This window comes from Girardinichthys multiradiatus, chromosome 14 (genome assembly GCF_021462225.1).
Source record: "Girardinichthys multiradiatus isolate DD_20200921_A chromosome 14, DD_fGirMul_XY1, whole genome shotgun sequence".
Lineage (NCBI taxonomy): Eukaryota > Metazoa > Chordata > Actinopteri > Cyprinodontiformes > Goodeidae > Girardinichthys > Girardinichthys multiradiatus.
In genome coordinates this window covers 26,393,578-26,410,159 of record NC_061807.1, presented here as the reverse complement: position 1 = coordinate 26,410,159, position 16,582 = coordinate 26,393,578, and the positions used below count along the sequence as shown (strand labels likewise).

At 41.8% G+C, this 16,582-nt stretch overlaps 1 protein-coding gene across 1 annotated transcript in view; it reads right to left on the bottom strand.

Moving 5' to 3' along the window:
* Positions 1-9,124: 9,124 nt before the first annotated feature.
* LOC124881034 (protein Dok-7-like) overlaps positions 9,125-16,582 on the bottom strand; it is a 47,404-nt gene continuing 39,946 nt past the window's right edge. The window contains exons 11-12 of the mRNA XM_047386519.1: positions 15,915-16,094; positions 9,125-10,449 (exon numbers count right to left, since the gene is read on the bottom strand). Of these exons, the coding sequence (XP_047242475.1) occupies positions 10,295-10,449; positions 15,915-16,094 (335 nt within the window). The 3' untranslated portion in view covers positions 9,125-10,294. The remainder of the gene's footprint in view (positions 10,450-15,914; positions 16,095-16,582) is intronic.

Here is a 16,582-nt window from a genome sequence, read left to right as displayed (position 1 = left end):
GGAAAATATGATCTGACCGTCAGCAGTCGACTGGAACAAAACAAGGTGGTGATCCGTCTCCTTGAAACCTCTGTGAGGGTTTTTTTCTTCTGTTACGTGTTAAACTCACGTCTTCGATCGGCAGAGTGAAATTTCTGGCCTTCTTATTCCAGAAACCTCTTTCATGAATTCTTCTTTTTTGTTGGCCAACGGAGGAGAATAAATGAAAATCCACGTGGGATCTCTTATCCAGAATTGATGCTCCAGTTGCGTGGTAACCGTGTCGAGGTCCCAAGCTGAAAAGCAAGCTCCTTACCACGGCCACCTTCCTATATACTTTCCTGTGACGTCAGACTTGGGACGCCCCGTCATATCACCTGCAGTGCCCGCTGGGATTTGTAGTGGCGGACTATACTGGGATACACAATGGCCGATGATGTCGGAAGGCCTGGTGGTGTCCAGCAACGTGCAAATGGTCCAATATTCAGCAAACAAGTGGTCCAACAAGAGTATACCCAAGGGCAAAGCTCCAGGATCTGACAGCTTCCCCACACAATTCTTCAATGAAAGGCCACTAATGTCCCCATGTTCTACAGGATGGTCACAGATATTAGGGACGCTTTGACAACCCCTGACTTGAATTATGCAAGTATCAATCTTATCTTTAAGCCTGATAAAGATCCTACACTGCAATCCACAGACTGCCCAATATCACCTACGAGCACAGATCTTATATCATCTGCAAAACTCTGGACACTAAAATTTAAAAAAGTAACTTCTAATATTCTACATCCTGCCCAGACAAAATTTATAAAAAATCTTTTTAGTATCAAAAACATAATACTCTTTAATTTAATAGATTACTGAAATATCCAAAATTAGACACTGGTTTCATTAGATTTCATTAGATGGAGAAAATAGCTTCACGGGTGAATTAGCAATGTCTTTATACCGCACCACAGAAATTCACAATTATATATAATTCCTTGCCATGGATCAGGATATTGTAGAGCTTATAATATTTGCAATCAGACATATACAATTAGTTTATATGCTGATGAGTTTTTGCTCCTTCCTGAAACCTTTCTCCTGCATAAATAACCAATTCAGATTCTTCTACTATTTGAAAAAAATTAAAAGTTCATCCCACCTCTTCGAATATTCATCTCAATGTTACAATCCCATTACAGACTGGGGACATCTGGTACCTGGGCATTAAACATTTTCTAGCAGGCTGCACTATCTGATGCAATTATATTACATCCCATTACTTTAAGCAGTAGATGTTGCCTCCAAACATGGCGGCGAACCGTTCACCTCTGTCTTATGGGAAAAGTTGTCATGTTTGCTTTAAGTTTGATTCAGGTGAAGGCAACAATTACGGACACAGCATTAAAGTGTTCTATGTCTTTGTTTCTTTCTTTCCAGGAAGAGGTACTGTGATCAACATTCTGTGCATCCCCTTTGACACTAATTTCAATTCAGTTCAGTTTATTTATATAACACCTATGAGTCTCACAGGTTTTTATATCTGTTACGTACGTGTCTGTGGCTGTGTCTAACAGTTGGTGCTCTCCAATATGTGGTGCAGTGAGTTTTTTGTTGTTGATATAATCCATGGGAAGAATAAACGCTATGGTACCTTCCTCACAAACAGCCACTGTGTCCTGTCAGTGGGTTTGCAATCTTATTTCTTTTGCTTTATTTATACCAATATGTGGCCACAGAGACAGTGAATCATACATTCTCTGCTCTCTCAGTCCATTTAAAGCAAATCAGTTTCTAAGAAACACATTACTGTGTGGTTTTGTTTCAGGTCAGTCAATTTAGCGGCCAACAATTTATGTGCTTGTATGGTAAGTCAATGTGGATAATGATGCTGTATGAGCTGACAGTGCATATTAAATTCAGAACACAAGTGTTCTTTACTGATTCAGCATTGGTGCACCACTGCATAGTGACACACCTCTGTGCAATTGATGGACAATATGAACAGTTTATGTTCTCAGCAGACCAGCACTCCACTTATAGTTGTATTGGATGTGATATGATTATGCAACATCGGGGGAGACTTGTTGGTGGAGGCTCTGGAGGAGGTTTGATTCTGGGGTGGAATGGGTTCTCTCCACTTCTTCCCTCCTCTCCCTTCTGTGCTGCTGGTTTCTCCATGAGGGCAGGGCTCCATTGTGACTCACCTGAACTCATTCACTTCATAAGTCACTTGGCATTGAGGGATCCAAAGGGTTCCTCCCTACCTAACTATGACTACAGTGGTAATTCAGCTCTTTTTGTGTAATCTTTGCAACATGCTTTCTAAATGACCTGCTTTCCTGATGTTTCCATAGAACCTTCCTGAGCCCAACCTCAAGTCTCCTACTCATCAGGCTTCAAGCTGCTGGTACACCAGATATTTAGAAACACTGCACTGTATTTTATTTAGGGGCATCACAGTATAGGGGGCCAAATACATATGCATGTCACACTGATTTTTAGTGGAAAATAAAATTGTAAATCATGTGTCATTTTCAAACCACATCATATGTATGCAGTGCTTTGTGTTGGTCTATGCTCTTAGGCTTACAATAAACACGGTTTATTGTAAATTAATTATCGGGCAGAGGAGATGTAAGCAGTTTTCTACCTTCTTTACGCTTTTGTACTTTGGATGGCGAGATTTTAAGCTTCATTCAGATATCAAGGTTTCTCACTGACAACAGTTTTACTGAAGTGTGCTTGAACCAAAGCAGTCATTTACACCACAGAATCATGTCTGTCTTAAGTGTGAAAAAGACAGCTACTCACTTCGCTCTTAAACCTCACCCTTTTGAGTTGGTTCTCCCACTCCTCAGATACACTTTAAACCCTTTTACTTCACTGTATAGTAATAACCAATTTTTCATATTGACATCAGATTAAAGTTTACATCTGTTGGGATGAACAAAAATATTTCTAATTGTTAAATGCCACCTCGATTAAAGAGAAATTGTTTTAGTTTTTCATTACATCCTTCAAATTCAAAGATTTGCATTAAGTTTAAGTGACAGCCGGATGATGATGGTATTGTAAGCTTCATTGCGCTAAATGAAGACACACTTGTGGATGCAATTTAGGCCAGAACCCCATACCGTTTACTCCCTTGTGTGACATCACAGAAAAGCCCAAATAAATCAGTCAAAACATCAGAAAGAGTATTGTGGACCTTGAAAGGTTTGGTTAATCCCTGTGTACAATGTCCAGTTGTCTGAAGTTGTCACATTCATTATAAAACAGTCATAAGCCAGTATAAATAACATGGGAGTGTCCAGCCAGTATACTGTCGAGGAAGAAGCTGGGTTCTGTGTGCAGAGATGAACACAATTTGTTACGAAATGTGCAAATCAGCCCCAGAACAAAAGCAACAGACCTTGGAATAAATTTTGGAGAAGTTGTTCGCTCAGATCTGGCTAAAGACCAGGAATTTGGCTATTTGGATTCGCCATTGTAAAGCACCAGCGAGATTCTGAAGGTAACAGAAAAATTAAGAGTCAGCCTGACCCAAATAATTGTTGTTATCTGAATCTGGCTCCCCTGCACGGCCTTGATGGCTGGCTATCTTCAACCTCTCCTGGAAGTTATGTAAACATGACGCTCTGCTCCCTCGGCCCCCTCCCTTCCCTGAGGACATCTGTGAACCTGCTCAGAACTTTGTGGCCGGTTGATGAACCTCCCATCGTACCATCAAGGACAACGGCCTCTGTGACAGTGCTTCATGGACTTACTTTGCACACACTCACATGCACACACACACATGCTCATATATGTTGCCTCGTATATGTGTTGCTTTTTGTGCTGAGTTTTTTTTTTTGATATCTCAAACTGTATCCTGCTGAGGATAAAGTGTGAAATATAATTTTTTTCCCTCCTCTTACTTAATGTGGTCTTTCTTCTTATCCTCTTTTTCCTTAAATGTGGCTCTTAGATTTTTAGATTTCTTAGAAGGATTGTATTCATACCAGTAAACCCCCAAGGATTATTGTCATTTGATTTGTTTTTCTGTTGTTTGATTTTCTGTATCATTGTAATGTTTTTTGTTATGTACAGCGCCTTGAGTGCCTTGTTTCTGAAAAGCGCTACATAAATAAACATGACTTGACTTGTGTATACCTTGCTTGAACAGCCACACAGGTAGGAAGAAGCCATTACACCAAAAGAAACATAAAAAGGCAGAATACACTTTTTAAATATGTATATTCATATATATTAAATTCATATATTCATATTATGAAGTGTATGAAGACATCTTTTTAACTGCATTTTTAAAGTGTTGCTGTTAAATTGTTCAGCTGTTTTTGATGTTTCCAATTTTTTCATTTAATTTCTTTTTGAATTACATTTTCTAAAGTTGACCTGTCCAGGTTGTTCTTCACGTTTCCCAGAAACCTCAGGGGTTGACCTCAGCTGCTGATGGGTCATGTTTCAACTCCTTGAAGAATCCAGCGACCGAAATTAAAGTAACGCAGGTTTTGAAAGGTTTTCAATTCTTTCTATTTTATTTACAATTTACATCTTTTTTCAGAAATTCAGTTTTGTTTATAACTGCATAACATGATTATCATACTGTAACCATATAAATGAAAATACAAATAACAACGAAAACCACAGACAGGGGTAAACTAACCTCTTACAGCACTGATGATCTGAAAGGGATGCAGCATTTAATGAATCTCAGACTCAGGGCTTCATTTGAATACTAAGTAACCCAACATCTTCAGATGAATGAGAAATTTTCTGTACAGGAATTACAAAAATTGTCCTAATCAGTTTCAAAATAACAGATTCACTGTACTGTCTTTTTTTTTTTTTTTTCAGATTTGAGACATGTTTTATAAAAACATTTTTTTTTATTGCAACACTTATTGCATATATTAGAGATGTTTTAGATTAAAACATTCCCCATTATTCTTGTGGTGGTCATGGAGCCTAAATTGAAAATAAAGCTACAGCAATGTCAGACATGTAAGTTCATCTTTATCTTCTAACTTATAACAAGTGTCAGGATGAAATGAAATCCCTTTTTATCATATTCTGACAATGTGCTTTATTTGTTGGTTTCTGTTGGGGGGGCGCTTCCAGAGCCGGGAAATCACTGCTTAACACTCGTTTGGCAAGTGGATTCATTAATGTGGTTCAAAGGTGTTTTTTACAAATGCTACTCTATTAATGTCTTGTGAAAAATAAATAATGCATCCAACTGGAATTCAGCTGTATGGTTCTGGTCAGAAGTTTACATACAATTATCATGGGCATGAATATTATGAATTGGGAGCTTTTGAATATACACACTTTCCCTTTCTTTTTCCAGTTTATAGTTATTTTCACCACTTTACAGAAGGTTTGGAAACATACAAAAAAACAACACTCTCAGTTGGAAGGAAATTATAAAAGGAACACGCCACAAGGCTGCAAAGAAGTGGAAAAAGTTGGAACACCAGCATCACCACCCACAGATAGAGTGTCAACCAAGGAAAAAACCTGTGCTCTAAACTTTACATCTTGGAGACGCCTATATGAGTGAGACAAATTACTTCTGGAGAAAACTTTAATGCTCAAAGGAATCTAAGTTGGAGCTGTTTGGCCTCAGTGTCGATAAGTACGTTCGGAGGAGTTAAAGTGAGGCTTTCAAACTTAACAACGTTGCACTAACTATAAAGCATGGTATGGGCAGAGGCATGCTGTGGTTCTGTTTTGCCACTAGTGGTAGTGGTACATTGCATAAAGTAGATGGAATAATGAAGAAGTAGAACTAAAATTAGAACTAAAAACAAATTCTTCATCTTTGCCTCTACTCAACAGCAATTGAGACAGAATTGGGAGTTCCGACAGTACGATGATCCCAAACACATCAAAATTAGTTTTGGAATGAATAAAGCAGGCAAACATTAAGTGTTTGGAATGGTCCTGACCTGAACCCTGCAGAAAATGAGTGGACTAAGTTTAAAAGCATGGCTCATGCGAGGGAACCATCCAGTCTAAACAAATTCTGCCAAGAAGAGTGAAATGCAGCTACAGTTCTTTTGACGGAGAGAAAAAGGGCAGGGTTGAGGTACAAATTAAGGTATATTTGACTATCATCTGCTCCATATGGTATGCCTGAAATGACATAACAGGACACATTAAAAAAGGAAATTTAACTACGTGTGTATGCATGTATTTGACCATGCATTAGAGAAAATTACCAATAAATTGAACCCTCCTTGAACCGTCACCTTAACGTGGTGGAGGGGTTTGAGTGCTCAAATGATCCTAGAGGCCATGTTGTCTGGGGCCTAAATGCCCCTGGTAGGGTCTCCCATGGCAAACAGGCTCTAGGTGATGGGTCAGACAAAGAATGGTTCAAGAACCCCTCATGAAGAACAAAATATCGAGGCACGTGACGTCGCCCGGTACGGCGGAGCCGGGGTCCCACCCTGGAGCCAGGCCTGGGGTCGGGACTCGTCGGAGAGCGCCTGGTGGCCGGGTTGCTCCTCGCGCGACCCGGCCGGGCCAAGCCCGAACGAGAGACGCGAGGCCATCCCCCAGTGGGCCCACCACCTGCAGGGGGAACTGTGAGGGACTGGTGCAAAGAGGATTGGGTGGCGGACGAAGGTGGAGACCTCAGCGGCCCGATCCCCGGATGCTTAGGCTGGCTCTAGGGACGTGGAATGTCACCTCGCTGGGGGGGAAGGAGCCTGAGCTTGTGCGGGAGGTCGAGAGATATCGACTAGAAATAGTCGGGCTCGCCTCCACGCACAGCGTGGGCTCTGGAACCCATCTCCTTGAGAGGGGTTGGACTCTCTTCTACTCTGGAGTGGCCCACAGGGATAGGCGACGGGCTGGTGTGGGTTTGCTTGTTGCCCCCCAGCTCAGCCGTCTCGTGTTGGGGTTTACCGCAGTGGATGAGAGGGTCGTATCCCTGCGCCTTCGGGTTGGGGAGAGGTCTCTGACTATCATTTCAGCCTACGGGCCGAGTGGCAGTGCAGAGTACCCGGCCTTCTTGGCGTCCCTGTCGGGGGTGCTGGATAGTGCCCCTCCCGGGGACTCCATTATTCTGCTGGAGGATTTCAACGCCCACGTGGGGAACGACAGTGACACCTGGAGAGGCGTGATTGGGAGGAATGGCCTCCCCGATCTGAATCCAAGTGGTGTTTTGTTATTGGACTTCTGTGCTAGTCACAGATTGTCCATAACGAACACCATGTTCAAACATAAGGGTGTCCATCAGTGCACTTGGCACCAGGACACCCTAGGCAGGAGGTCGATGATCGACTTTGTTGTCGTATCATCAGACCTTCGGCCGCATGTTTTGGACACTCGAGTGAAGAGAGGGGCTGAGCTGTCCACTGATCATCACCTGGTGGTGAGTTAGATCCGCTGGAGGGGGAGAAAGCCAGACAGACTTGGCAGGCCCAAGCGCATAGTGAGGGTCTGCTGTGAACGCCTGGCGGAGCCCTCGGCCAGGGATGTATTCAACTCCCACCTCCGGGAGAGCTTCGACCAGATCCCGGGGGATGTTGGAGACATAGAGTCCGAGTGGACCATGTTCTCCGCATCTATTGTCGATGCTGCTGCCCATAGCTGCGGTCGTAAGGTCCGCGGTGCCTGTCGTGGCGGCAATCCCAGAACCCGGTGGTGGACACTGGCAGTAAGGGATGCTGTTAAGCTGAAGAAGGAGTCCTATCGGCTGTGGTTGGCTTGTGGGACTCCTGAGGCGGCTGACGGGTACCGTGAGGCCAAGAGTGCTGCGGCCCGGGCTGTGGCAGAGGCAAAAACTCGGGCCTGGGAAGAGTTCAGTGAGGCCATGGAGAAGGACTACCAGTTGGCCTCGAAGTGATTCTAGCAAACCGTCCGGCGCCTCAGGAGGGGGAAGCAGTGCTTTGCCTACACTGTTTATAGTGGGGGAAGGAGACTGCTGACCTCGACTGAGGACATTATCGGGCGGTGGACGGAGTACTTCGAGGATCTCCTCAATCCTGCCATCCTGCATTCTGTGGTGGAAACAGAGGCTGGGGACTCGGGGTTGGACTCTTTCATCACCCAGGCTGAAGTCACCGAGGTGGTTAAAAAGCTCCGCGGTGGCAAGGCTTCGGGGGTGGATGAGATCCGCCCTGAGTACCTAAAGTCTCTGGATGTTGTAGGGCTGTCATGGTTGACACGCCTCTTCAACGTTACGTGGCGGTCGGGGACAGTGCCTCTGGACTGGCAGACTGGGGTGGTGGTCCCCCTTTATAAGAAGGGGGACCGGAGGGTGTGTTCCAACTACAGGGGGATCACACTCCTCAGCCTCCCTGGTAAGGCCTACGCCAGGGTATTGGAGAGGAGAGTCCGACCGATAGTCGAACCTCGGCTTCAGGAGGAACAGTGTGGTTTTCGTCCCAGCCGTGGAACACTGGACCAGCTCTATACCCTCTACAGGGTGCTCGAGGGTTCATGGGAGTTTGCCCAACCGGTTCACATGTGTTTTGTGGACCTGGAGAAGGCATTCGACTGTGTCCCTCGTGATGTCCTGTGGGGGGTGCTCCAGGAGTATGGAATCGGGGGCCCTTTATTAGGGGCTATCCGGTCCCTGTACGAGTGGAGCAGGAGTTTGGTCCGCATTGCCGGCACTAAGTCGGACCTGTTCCCGGAGCATGTTGGACTCCGGCAGGGCTGCCCTTTGTCGCCGGTCCTGTTCATAACTTTTATGGACAGGATTTCTAGACGCAGCCAAGGGCCGGAGGGGGTCTGGTTTGGGGACCAGTGGATTTCGTCTCTTCTTTTTGCGGATGACGTGGTCCTGCTGGCCCCCTCTAGCCAAGACCTACAGCATGCGCTGTGGCGGTTCGCAGCCGAGTGTGAAGCGGCTGGGATGAGGATCAGCTCCTCCAAGTCCACCCTCCGTAGGGTGGCCGGGCACTCCCTTAGAGATAGGGTGAGGAGCTCGGCCATCCGGGAGGGGCTCGGAGTAGAGCCGCTGCTCCTCCACATCGAGAGGAGCCAGTTGAGGTGGCTCGGGCATCTATACCGGATGCCTCCTGGACGCCTTCCTCGGGAGGTGTTCCAGGCACGTCCCACCGGGAGGAGGCCCAGGGGACGGCCCAGGACATGCTGGAGGGACTATGTCTCTCGGCGGGCCTGGGAACGCCTTGGGCTCCCCCTGGAGGAACTGGAGGAGGTGTCTGGAGAGAGGGACGTCTGGGCGTCTCTGCTGAGTCTGCTGCCCCCGCGACCCGGTCCTGGATAAGCGGAAGACGACGAATGAACGAACGAACCAATAAATTTAATCCAGTTTTTGCTTCCAACAGGTCTTTAAGGTTTTAACAGTGTTACATCCTGAAAACTAACTGTTCAAATAAATCATTAAAGTCCCTAAATTAATATGATATTCATGCCCCTGATGAGTGCATGTAAATCTCTGACTGTAGCTGTACACAATGATAATGTAATGCTTAAAAAACACTCAAAGCTGTAGTTATAAATAATTCACAAGAATATAAAGAAAAAATTAAGAAAGCTTAAAAAGCAGGAAATATAATTCTCCATATTTCTTAACTTTACATCTCCATGTTGTATCAAATGTTATCCTCAAAATAAATATGTTCTAAAAGTTAAAAGATTATCTGACAAAAAACACAATACAACAGTCTATTGGGAGGGTTAGATGTCAGTGTACACACAAGAAATAAGGAAAAATTAAAAGGACACAAAATTTAAATTATCATTGTCATTTAAAAATTTCAAAGAAAATCTCCAAACATTAGTCTTCTCAGCTCTGCAGAATTCATGAACAGTTTCCCAAAGTAAATCCCACTCCATGAGAACAGATAAAAGAAAGAAAGCAGCACTGAGGTTCTGTTCAAACAAAATACATCAGTTTGTTACAGAAGGCTAACACAGGTCACCAGGAAACGTGTTGAAGTATGAAACCATGACAGGTTCTCCTTCTCACGGGTGAGATTACGGCAGCACTCGGAGTTAGACTGGATGAACAGTCACACCAAATCTGAACCAGTTTTGTGCAACTCTGTTCATTAGAAATTACTGATTTCCTAATAGCACTAAACAGATTATTGCTTCATCTAAGTTGTCCTCCCAACTGATGATAAAACACACATCGCATGCTATGTGGGACCGTCATAGATGGAGCTGAACCATAGCTGATTAGGGGTTCGTGAGTCATCTTTGGACTAAACCTAATCTGTGCTAAAAGATGTAAAAAAACAGAAAAGACAACTTCCATTAAGTCCTTCCTGGCTCCGACCGATGCAGATACAGTCCAATTCATTGAGTCCGCTGTCATGGTAAAAACATCCCGCTGGGATCAGTCTTTCGGTGGAGCCAATGTGGGGTCCCTTTTTCTTCTCAGTTCCAGAGTGTGCAGCCCCTCCTGCCGGCCCAGGGCGTGCTGCGTGCCAACTTTGTGGGCCATCTCAGTTGCAGTGATGTCAATCTGAGCATACTTGGTGGAGCTCATTCCTGTTGAAAAATTACAGAAGTAGCAGCATTTTCATTACCAGTTCTGGAAAGGGTTTTTATTTAGGTCTAAATCCAGAAAAAAAGTTTGACTTAATTTGAGCTAAGTAAAACACATAGTAGAGTGCAATTATTTTATATTTGGTATATTTGGCCTTTGCAAAACAGCTGTGAGGAGAAGAGAGACTTTGGATAACCCAGTTGATAAAAACAGTGAACAGCTAAAAGTTCACAGTACTCTAGCCAGAAAGGTTTTATCCGCTAAATTATTTGTGCCAAACAAAAAGTGTCAGGAGGGACCAAAGAATCCTCTCTGAAGTTACCTGCTGGTATGTTGGCCAGGAAATGCAGAGTAACTGAACATTTCTTTCATCCATACCAGGTAACAACATCTTGCATCTAGCTTGTTTTTAAAAATAACATGAGACGCACAAACGCATCAACCATGTGTATGGTGCTGAATATGATTACGCAAAGCTTATTTCTTTAATGTTTATACCTGCTTAAAGCATTTTAGTCTGGTAAATACTTCAGTGTTTGAGTTTAGTTCTAATAAAAGACATCACATAGATGTCATGAATAACAAAATGACAAACAGTTATGCCCTAAGCTGTTTGCCAAAAGGTACAAAGCAGAAAAGAGTTTGCGTATGCTTTAAGGTTCAGGATTAAACTTAGATGCCTTGTGGGATTGCATCGGCATCAGAGAGTGGAGTATTCAATTGAAATTTCATCCTCTGACAAAAAAAAAAAAAGTTGATAATAGATTCATAGATTGACTTACAGTAATACCTCGGCCATACTATTGCTTATCAGCAGTTGGTTATATTGCATTGGAATACCATGCCATAAGAACACGCATCACCTTCCTGCACTTTTACCCACTATAGCATACACTTTTTGATTATCACACAATTTCTGCTGCCAACAATTTTTTGTATGTTCAAAAATCCTGCCACATGTGCACCACTGCTGCAGAAACAATGCAAAGGTGACTCAAACATTTGAGCGCTGACCCAATAGTAACAATAAACAATCTCGTGCCTTCCTTTATGGATCAGTTTGTCCTTTCATATTATACAAGTCGATCCAGTGGGCCCTGTGCGTTTTCAGAACATCTAGCTGGGATTTCAAAATCAAACAGACGTAGCTTACAACGTTTAACATTCACCTTGTATTGCGTAAGATGTGTCCCCAACGGTCACAATTGTCATGTAGGCTTTTAAAACCCATTCAGTGTTTAAAATATAAGCAGGGTTGCTGTGCTACATCTTCAACGTGTTAATTGCAAGAGATTCTGCAGAGCAAACTATTTCTTGGATCAAACGGACTGTGGAAGGTCATGCGGTACCTCTGCTGCTTCTGCAGGTATCCTCACGATCATATCACAACTTCACACTCATTCCTGAATTTCCTATTACCCCTCACAGTTCATAGCAGGTACAGGACTAACTTGGACAAATAAAGGTTATTAAACAATCATCAATATTTTTTAGGTATTAAAGGTTATTTAATTGGTCAAGTTAAAATTCTTTACAAAATTAGACATTTCTGTGAAAAATTAGAGCAGTTTACAATCACAATAAAACAATTGTCTGCATAAAGTGTATTTTGTGTATTTTGTCTCTATCTAGAAATCAGATTTGGACCATTAGACATGTAGTTTGAGTCCTGTAAAACAACTGACACTGCTTTCAGACCAGTACAAACGCCATTTAACCAATTATATATCTTCCTCTGGTATATAAATTTCTCCCTTTGTACAAACTGTATTAAACTACTAACCATCAGTCACTAACTCCTGATAATCAGTTGCCCACCCCTTTTTATGTCAACCAGTTACCAAACACAAACCAGAGAAATATGCAAATGATTCAGCTAAATTACAATGACGCTTTGTCTTTTATATCCTAATTGCTACAATTAATGTAATTAATCCTCATAAAATATGACTTTCAGAATTGTTGAAGTAGATTAAGCTTTTTATGATATTCAAATTTATAGAGATGCAACTTTAGCATTTACACTCACAATATTAATGCAAAGTGATGCTATTCCACACCTCAATTGTATGTTTTCACTTCTCAAAGTGGAAGAAATCCAACCTAGCTCCTCCCGGTCTTCACTGGTCCCAGTAGGATGATCCCATTAGAGAGGACAAACTCACAGCTGTGATCTGAGTGCCCCATGCACCCTCCTTCAGAGGTGAGGCAGGACACCCTTCCTCCCAGGTGACAGATTAATAAGGTTGCATGCCGAGAGATAAACTGTAACGCTGCCATCAGGCATTAACCTCGGCCCTCCCACCCATCTCGTGTTCGATAAGACTGAACCCATCAGTAAACTGTGGCTCACTGCTACGTCTCCAGTGACAAGGACTCAGATGTCTTTCAGTGAAAGTTTCAATCATCAGGCAGTGATTCCTGCAACACTGATGGGACTGAAGTCAATTACCGATGATTCATGTTCCCACAATGACTTTTCATCATCCCCTGATATGGCCTTGATCTTGGCATGCTGGCTTATTGTAAGTAGGCTCTTTCAGAGCGGTCTGCAGGTTTTGAGCAGAAAATGCCTGATTTGAAAAAACAGATGGATTCAGACAATGATCAGAAATAAGAATGCTTTCTGCTCTCAGTGAAAAATAAACATGAAGGTACAGTGCCTCCAACATCTACTCTTTACTTCTACTTTTTCTACTTATTTTATTTCTTAGTGCAGGTTATTGATCATGAACACACATATAATTAACGGCTTTACACCAAGGCCCTTCAAAATGCCTCTTCATGACTCTTTGATTAGCAACAACAACCTCTTCTCTCAATGATATCCTGACTATTAGGTGTTGCATCCGGTCTGAATTTGAAACGTTATGCTGAAGGTGCCGTCTGAATGCCTGTGAATGTGTTTAAAGTATCTCCTATATTAATGATCCTATTTTGCCAATTTAGGAATTCTGTGCATAATTACTGTAGTTACATTTGAACGGTGACCAATATGTTACTAGGTTAAAGCGAGCTTTTCCTTTTATTTGATGAAATGATTAAATGCAGCAAAGCTTGAATGTGAAACAGCTTCAACCCATATAAACGGTTTTATCTACTATTCTGATTGTTTAAATTATTCTGTCTCTGGTTTAGAGATTATGGTACAAAAAGAATTTCTTCTATTCTTCTTATTGCGGGCTAGCAGAACTTTTGACTGGCTGATCCGGCACTCGTAACGACTTCTTCCCCAGAGGTTCTAGCTCCTAGAGAACAGCTGAGTTCTGGGACAGAAATGGAGAAAGCACAACCACAGAACCAGCAAGCAGAAGCCCAGCCAAGGCAGAACCAAGACCTGATCAATGTCTTGAGATGAGGTTGCCATAAATGGTTTTATCTGCTTTACACACTTTTTATAATTATGCTCTAAAAAGCAGCACCAAGAGAAACCAGCACCACTTGCCACCAGCACCACTTTTTAGGAGGGACCTCAGGCCAGAAGCTTACTGCCCCTCCACCTCAGAAACAGTGCAGTCTTGTCTGATCCACAGTAGGGACTGCCTTTTCCTGTTCTATCCCTGATGTTCTGCTTCAGTTCGCTGAATGTCAAGGCAGTTCTAAGAGTTTGACCTCATTGCTTTTTTATTGCACTCCAAAACTTTTTCTTTTAAATTAATGTAAGCTTTGACAACACAAAATTAGGTTGCTCTTTAAACTTCCAAGAGACCAGTTAAACTTTTGATAAAAGTTATGATAAAACATTCAGGAAACTTCACCCAAACATTCGTTTTTGAAATTATTACAAATCAAACTAATGTTAGCAGAAAGCCTAAATACACAAACCTTTTCACCATATTTTCATTAGCAGTCTAAAATGTCACCATGTAAAGACTAAATTTAAGCTTTAAATTCCAAAATGCAACATAGACTTTAAAAAGAAAATTGCATCATATCTTAGAATAGAAAAACCTAAAATGTTTAAGGTACAAGAAACAAATAGTATCATCCTTTTATCTGTTTTACAATTAATAATTAATAATAATAATTATCATTACAATACTTTTCGGACATTAAAAGAGCCTGTGGAGCCTCACCTCTAAAACACAATCACTTTCACCATATAAGGATGTGGACACTGTGTATGTCAACAGTAGACTGCAAGTGAAGTTTACTTTAAACAGAAAATGAATTGTTTTCTTGCCAAAAAATACATTTTGAACAATAATATGCCACTCATGGCAGCACAGGAAAAGGATGAAGTTAGCCCTCTTACTTCCCCTAAAGATCTTCTATGCAGGAAATGGGTGAGATTTGTGAAAGAAAACATGTTAAGAGGGCATATTTCTCCTGACCCTTCAGAAACATAAAATCATAGGTATTGTTCCTGAGCTTAATGTTTCTCAGGTAAGAAAATGTATTGGGTAGCTTTATAGTAATTTTTAGTGAATAAATAACCACTGTTTCTAAATGTTGCCAATGCATGTTTACCCATAATAATCAGATGTAGCAACACCTACCTGAGTGCTGCCAGAAATTTAGTTTTGTAATTATAGTTTTTTTCAGCGGTATTTCGACATAGTGATGAATTACAGTTAGATTGGACTCACCACAGAGTACTCATTAATGCCTGGTTAGAGTGCCGGTTTATTATGTCTCCAAGTGGCTATATTCAGAGAACATTTCTCCTGACTATCGCTTACTCACTGGACAAATCCCCATGTTAATCTTCACTTTATTAACTCACATTACAGTTGGAGACTACTACTTGGGAAGTCATTGTGTTTTGTATTAATGCCAAGATCACTGATTCACATGCAATGTCATCACTCTTCAACAACTTTTATTTATTTTTCTTTACACATTTGTCAGATTCAGACTGGGATGTAAATAAACTATAAGCTATGAACCCAGCAACAATTGAAAAGGAAAAGATAAAAACATGATATAAGCCTCTCAATGTAGTTGCTACTTTTATTGCAAAATATTACTAACTTAAGGTAAAGTATGAACTGGTGTTATTTTAATTATAGATATTTAAAACTTGAGCCAGAGTAAAGCATTTATGCATATAATAGGAATATTTAAAGACATAGAAGTCACTCTAGTTATTAATGTTAGGCTTTACTACCATAAATTTGAATTCCAGTTTAAATTGGCTAAATTAGCCAGTATGGACAGTTGGAAGCAGTGCTTCTTCAAATACAGGAAAACACAAAAAACAACAAACCTGCTGCTCATTTCCATTTTATCATACCTAAGATTTATTCCTATAAACCCGGAGAGAGTTTGATCAAGCATTCTCTGTTTTGTTGTGTATTGTAATTTGTTGATGAAAAGTTAGCCTAGTTATTATTCTACTCTTAAATCTTTTCTTTGAGGCGTCTTTTTATATGCAGGATGCTTAGAAACCAAAATAGTGATGCTTGAAGACTCTCTTCAGATGAGGCCTCTTATTTCGCAGAGGTCATTCCCAATGAATCCTTACTTTGAGCTGGCAGATGTGCGACAGTCCCTCTGGTACTGTGGCCCAGGTCCTGCAGCTCCAGCTCCATGTAGTTGAGTTGTTTCTTAGACGTTGGGCTGATGGGAATATTCACATATGTCACGTTTTCACTCTGAGGTCTCTCAGAAGGCGCAGCCTCTGGAGGGAAAACAAACACTGCCTCTGTAAATGCAAAAGATAAACTTAATTTAGGTGGTTGCTTCTTCATTTTCTGTGTTTATTTATCTTGTTTTGATCAAGGAAACTGAATCCAGGACGTGATTTATCTTGCTGACAAGATAGATCTGTGGAGTTGAATCTCCATAAAACCTTAGGTGTTTCACATGGGCACACTTACTTTAAAATGTCATGTTGATGCAATGGTGTGTGTCTAGTCATTTTGTCAACTTAATCAAAAGCAAGACAGCCGCCCCACCCACCCAACCCCCCATTGTTCATTTGCTCTGAGGGTCTAATTAGGCATAATTAGCAGTCCTTATTCAACTATTTTACTTACTTTTAGTTACACCATTTAGTCATTTGTTGGCTCAGGCATGCTGCTAGTTACTTCTTACTCAAGATCCAAGCTGTTAGAAACAATGCCCATGGTAATTTCTCTACTAACACCAAGGACTATTTCTATTCAGATGAGAAGAGATTTATTCTTACAG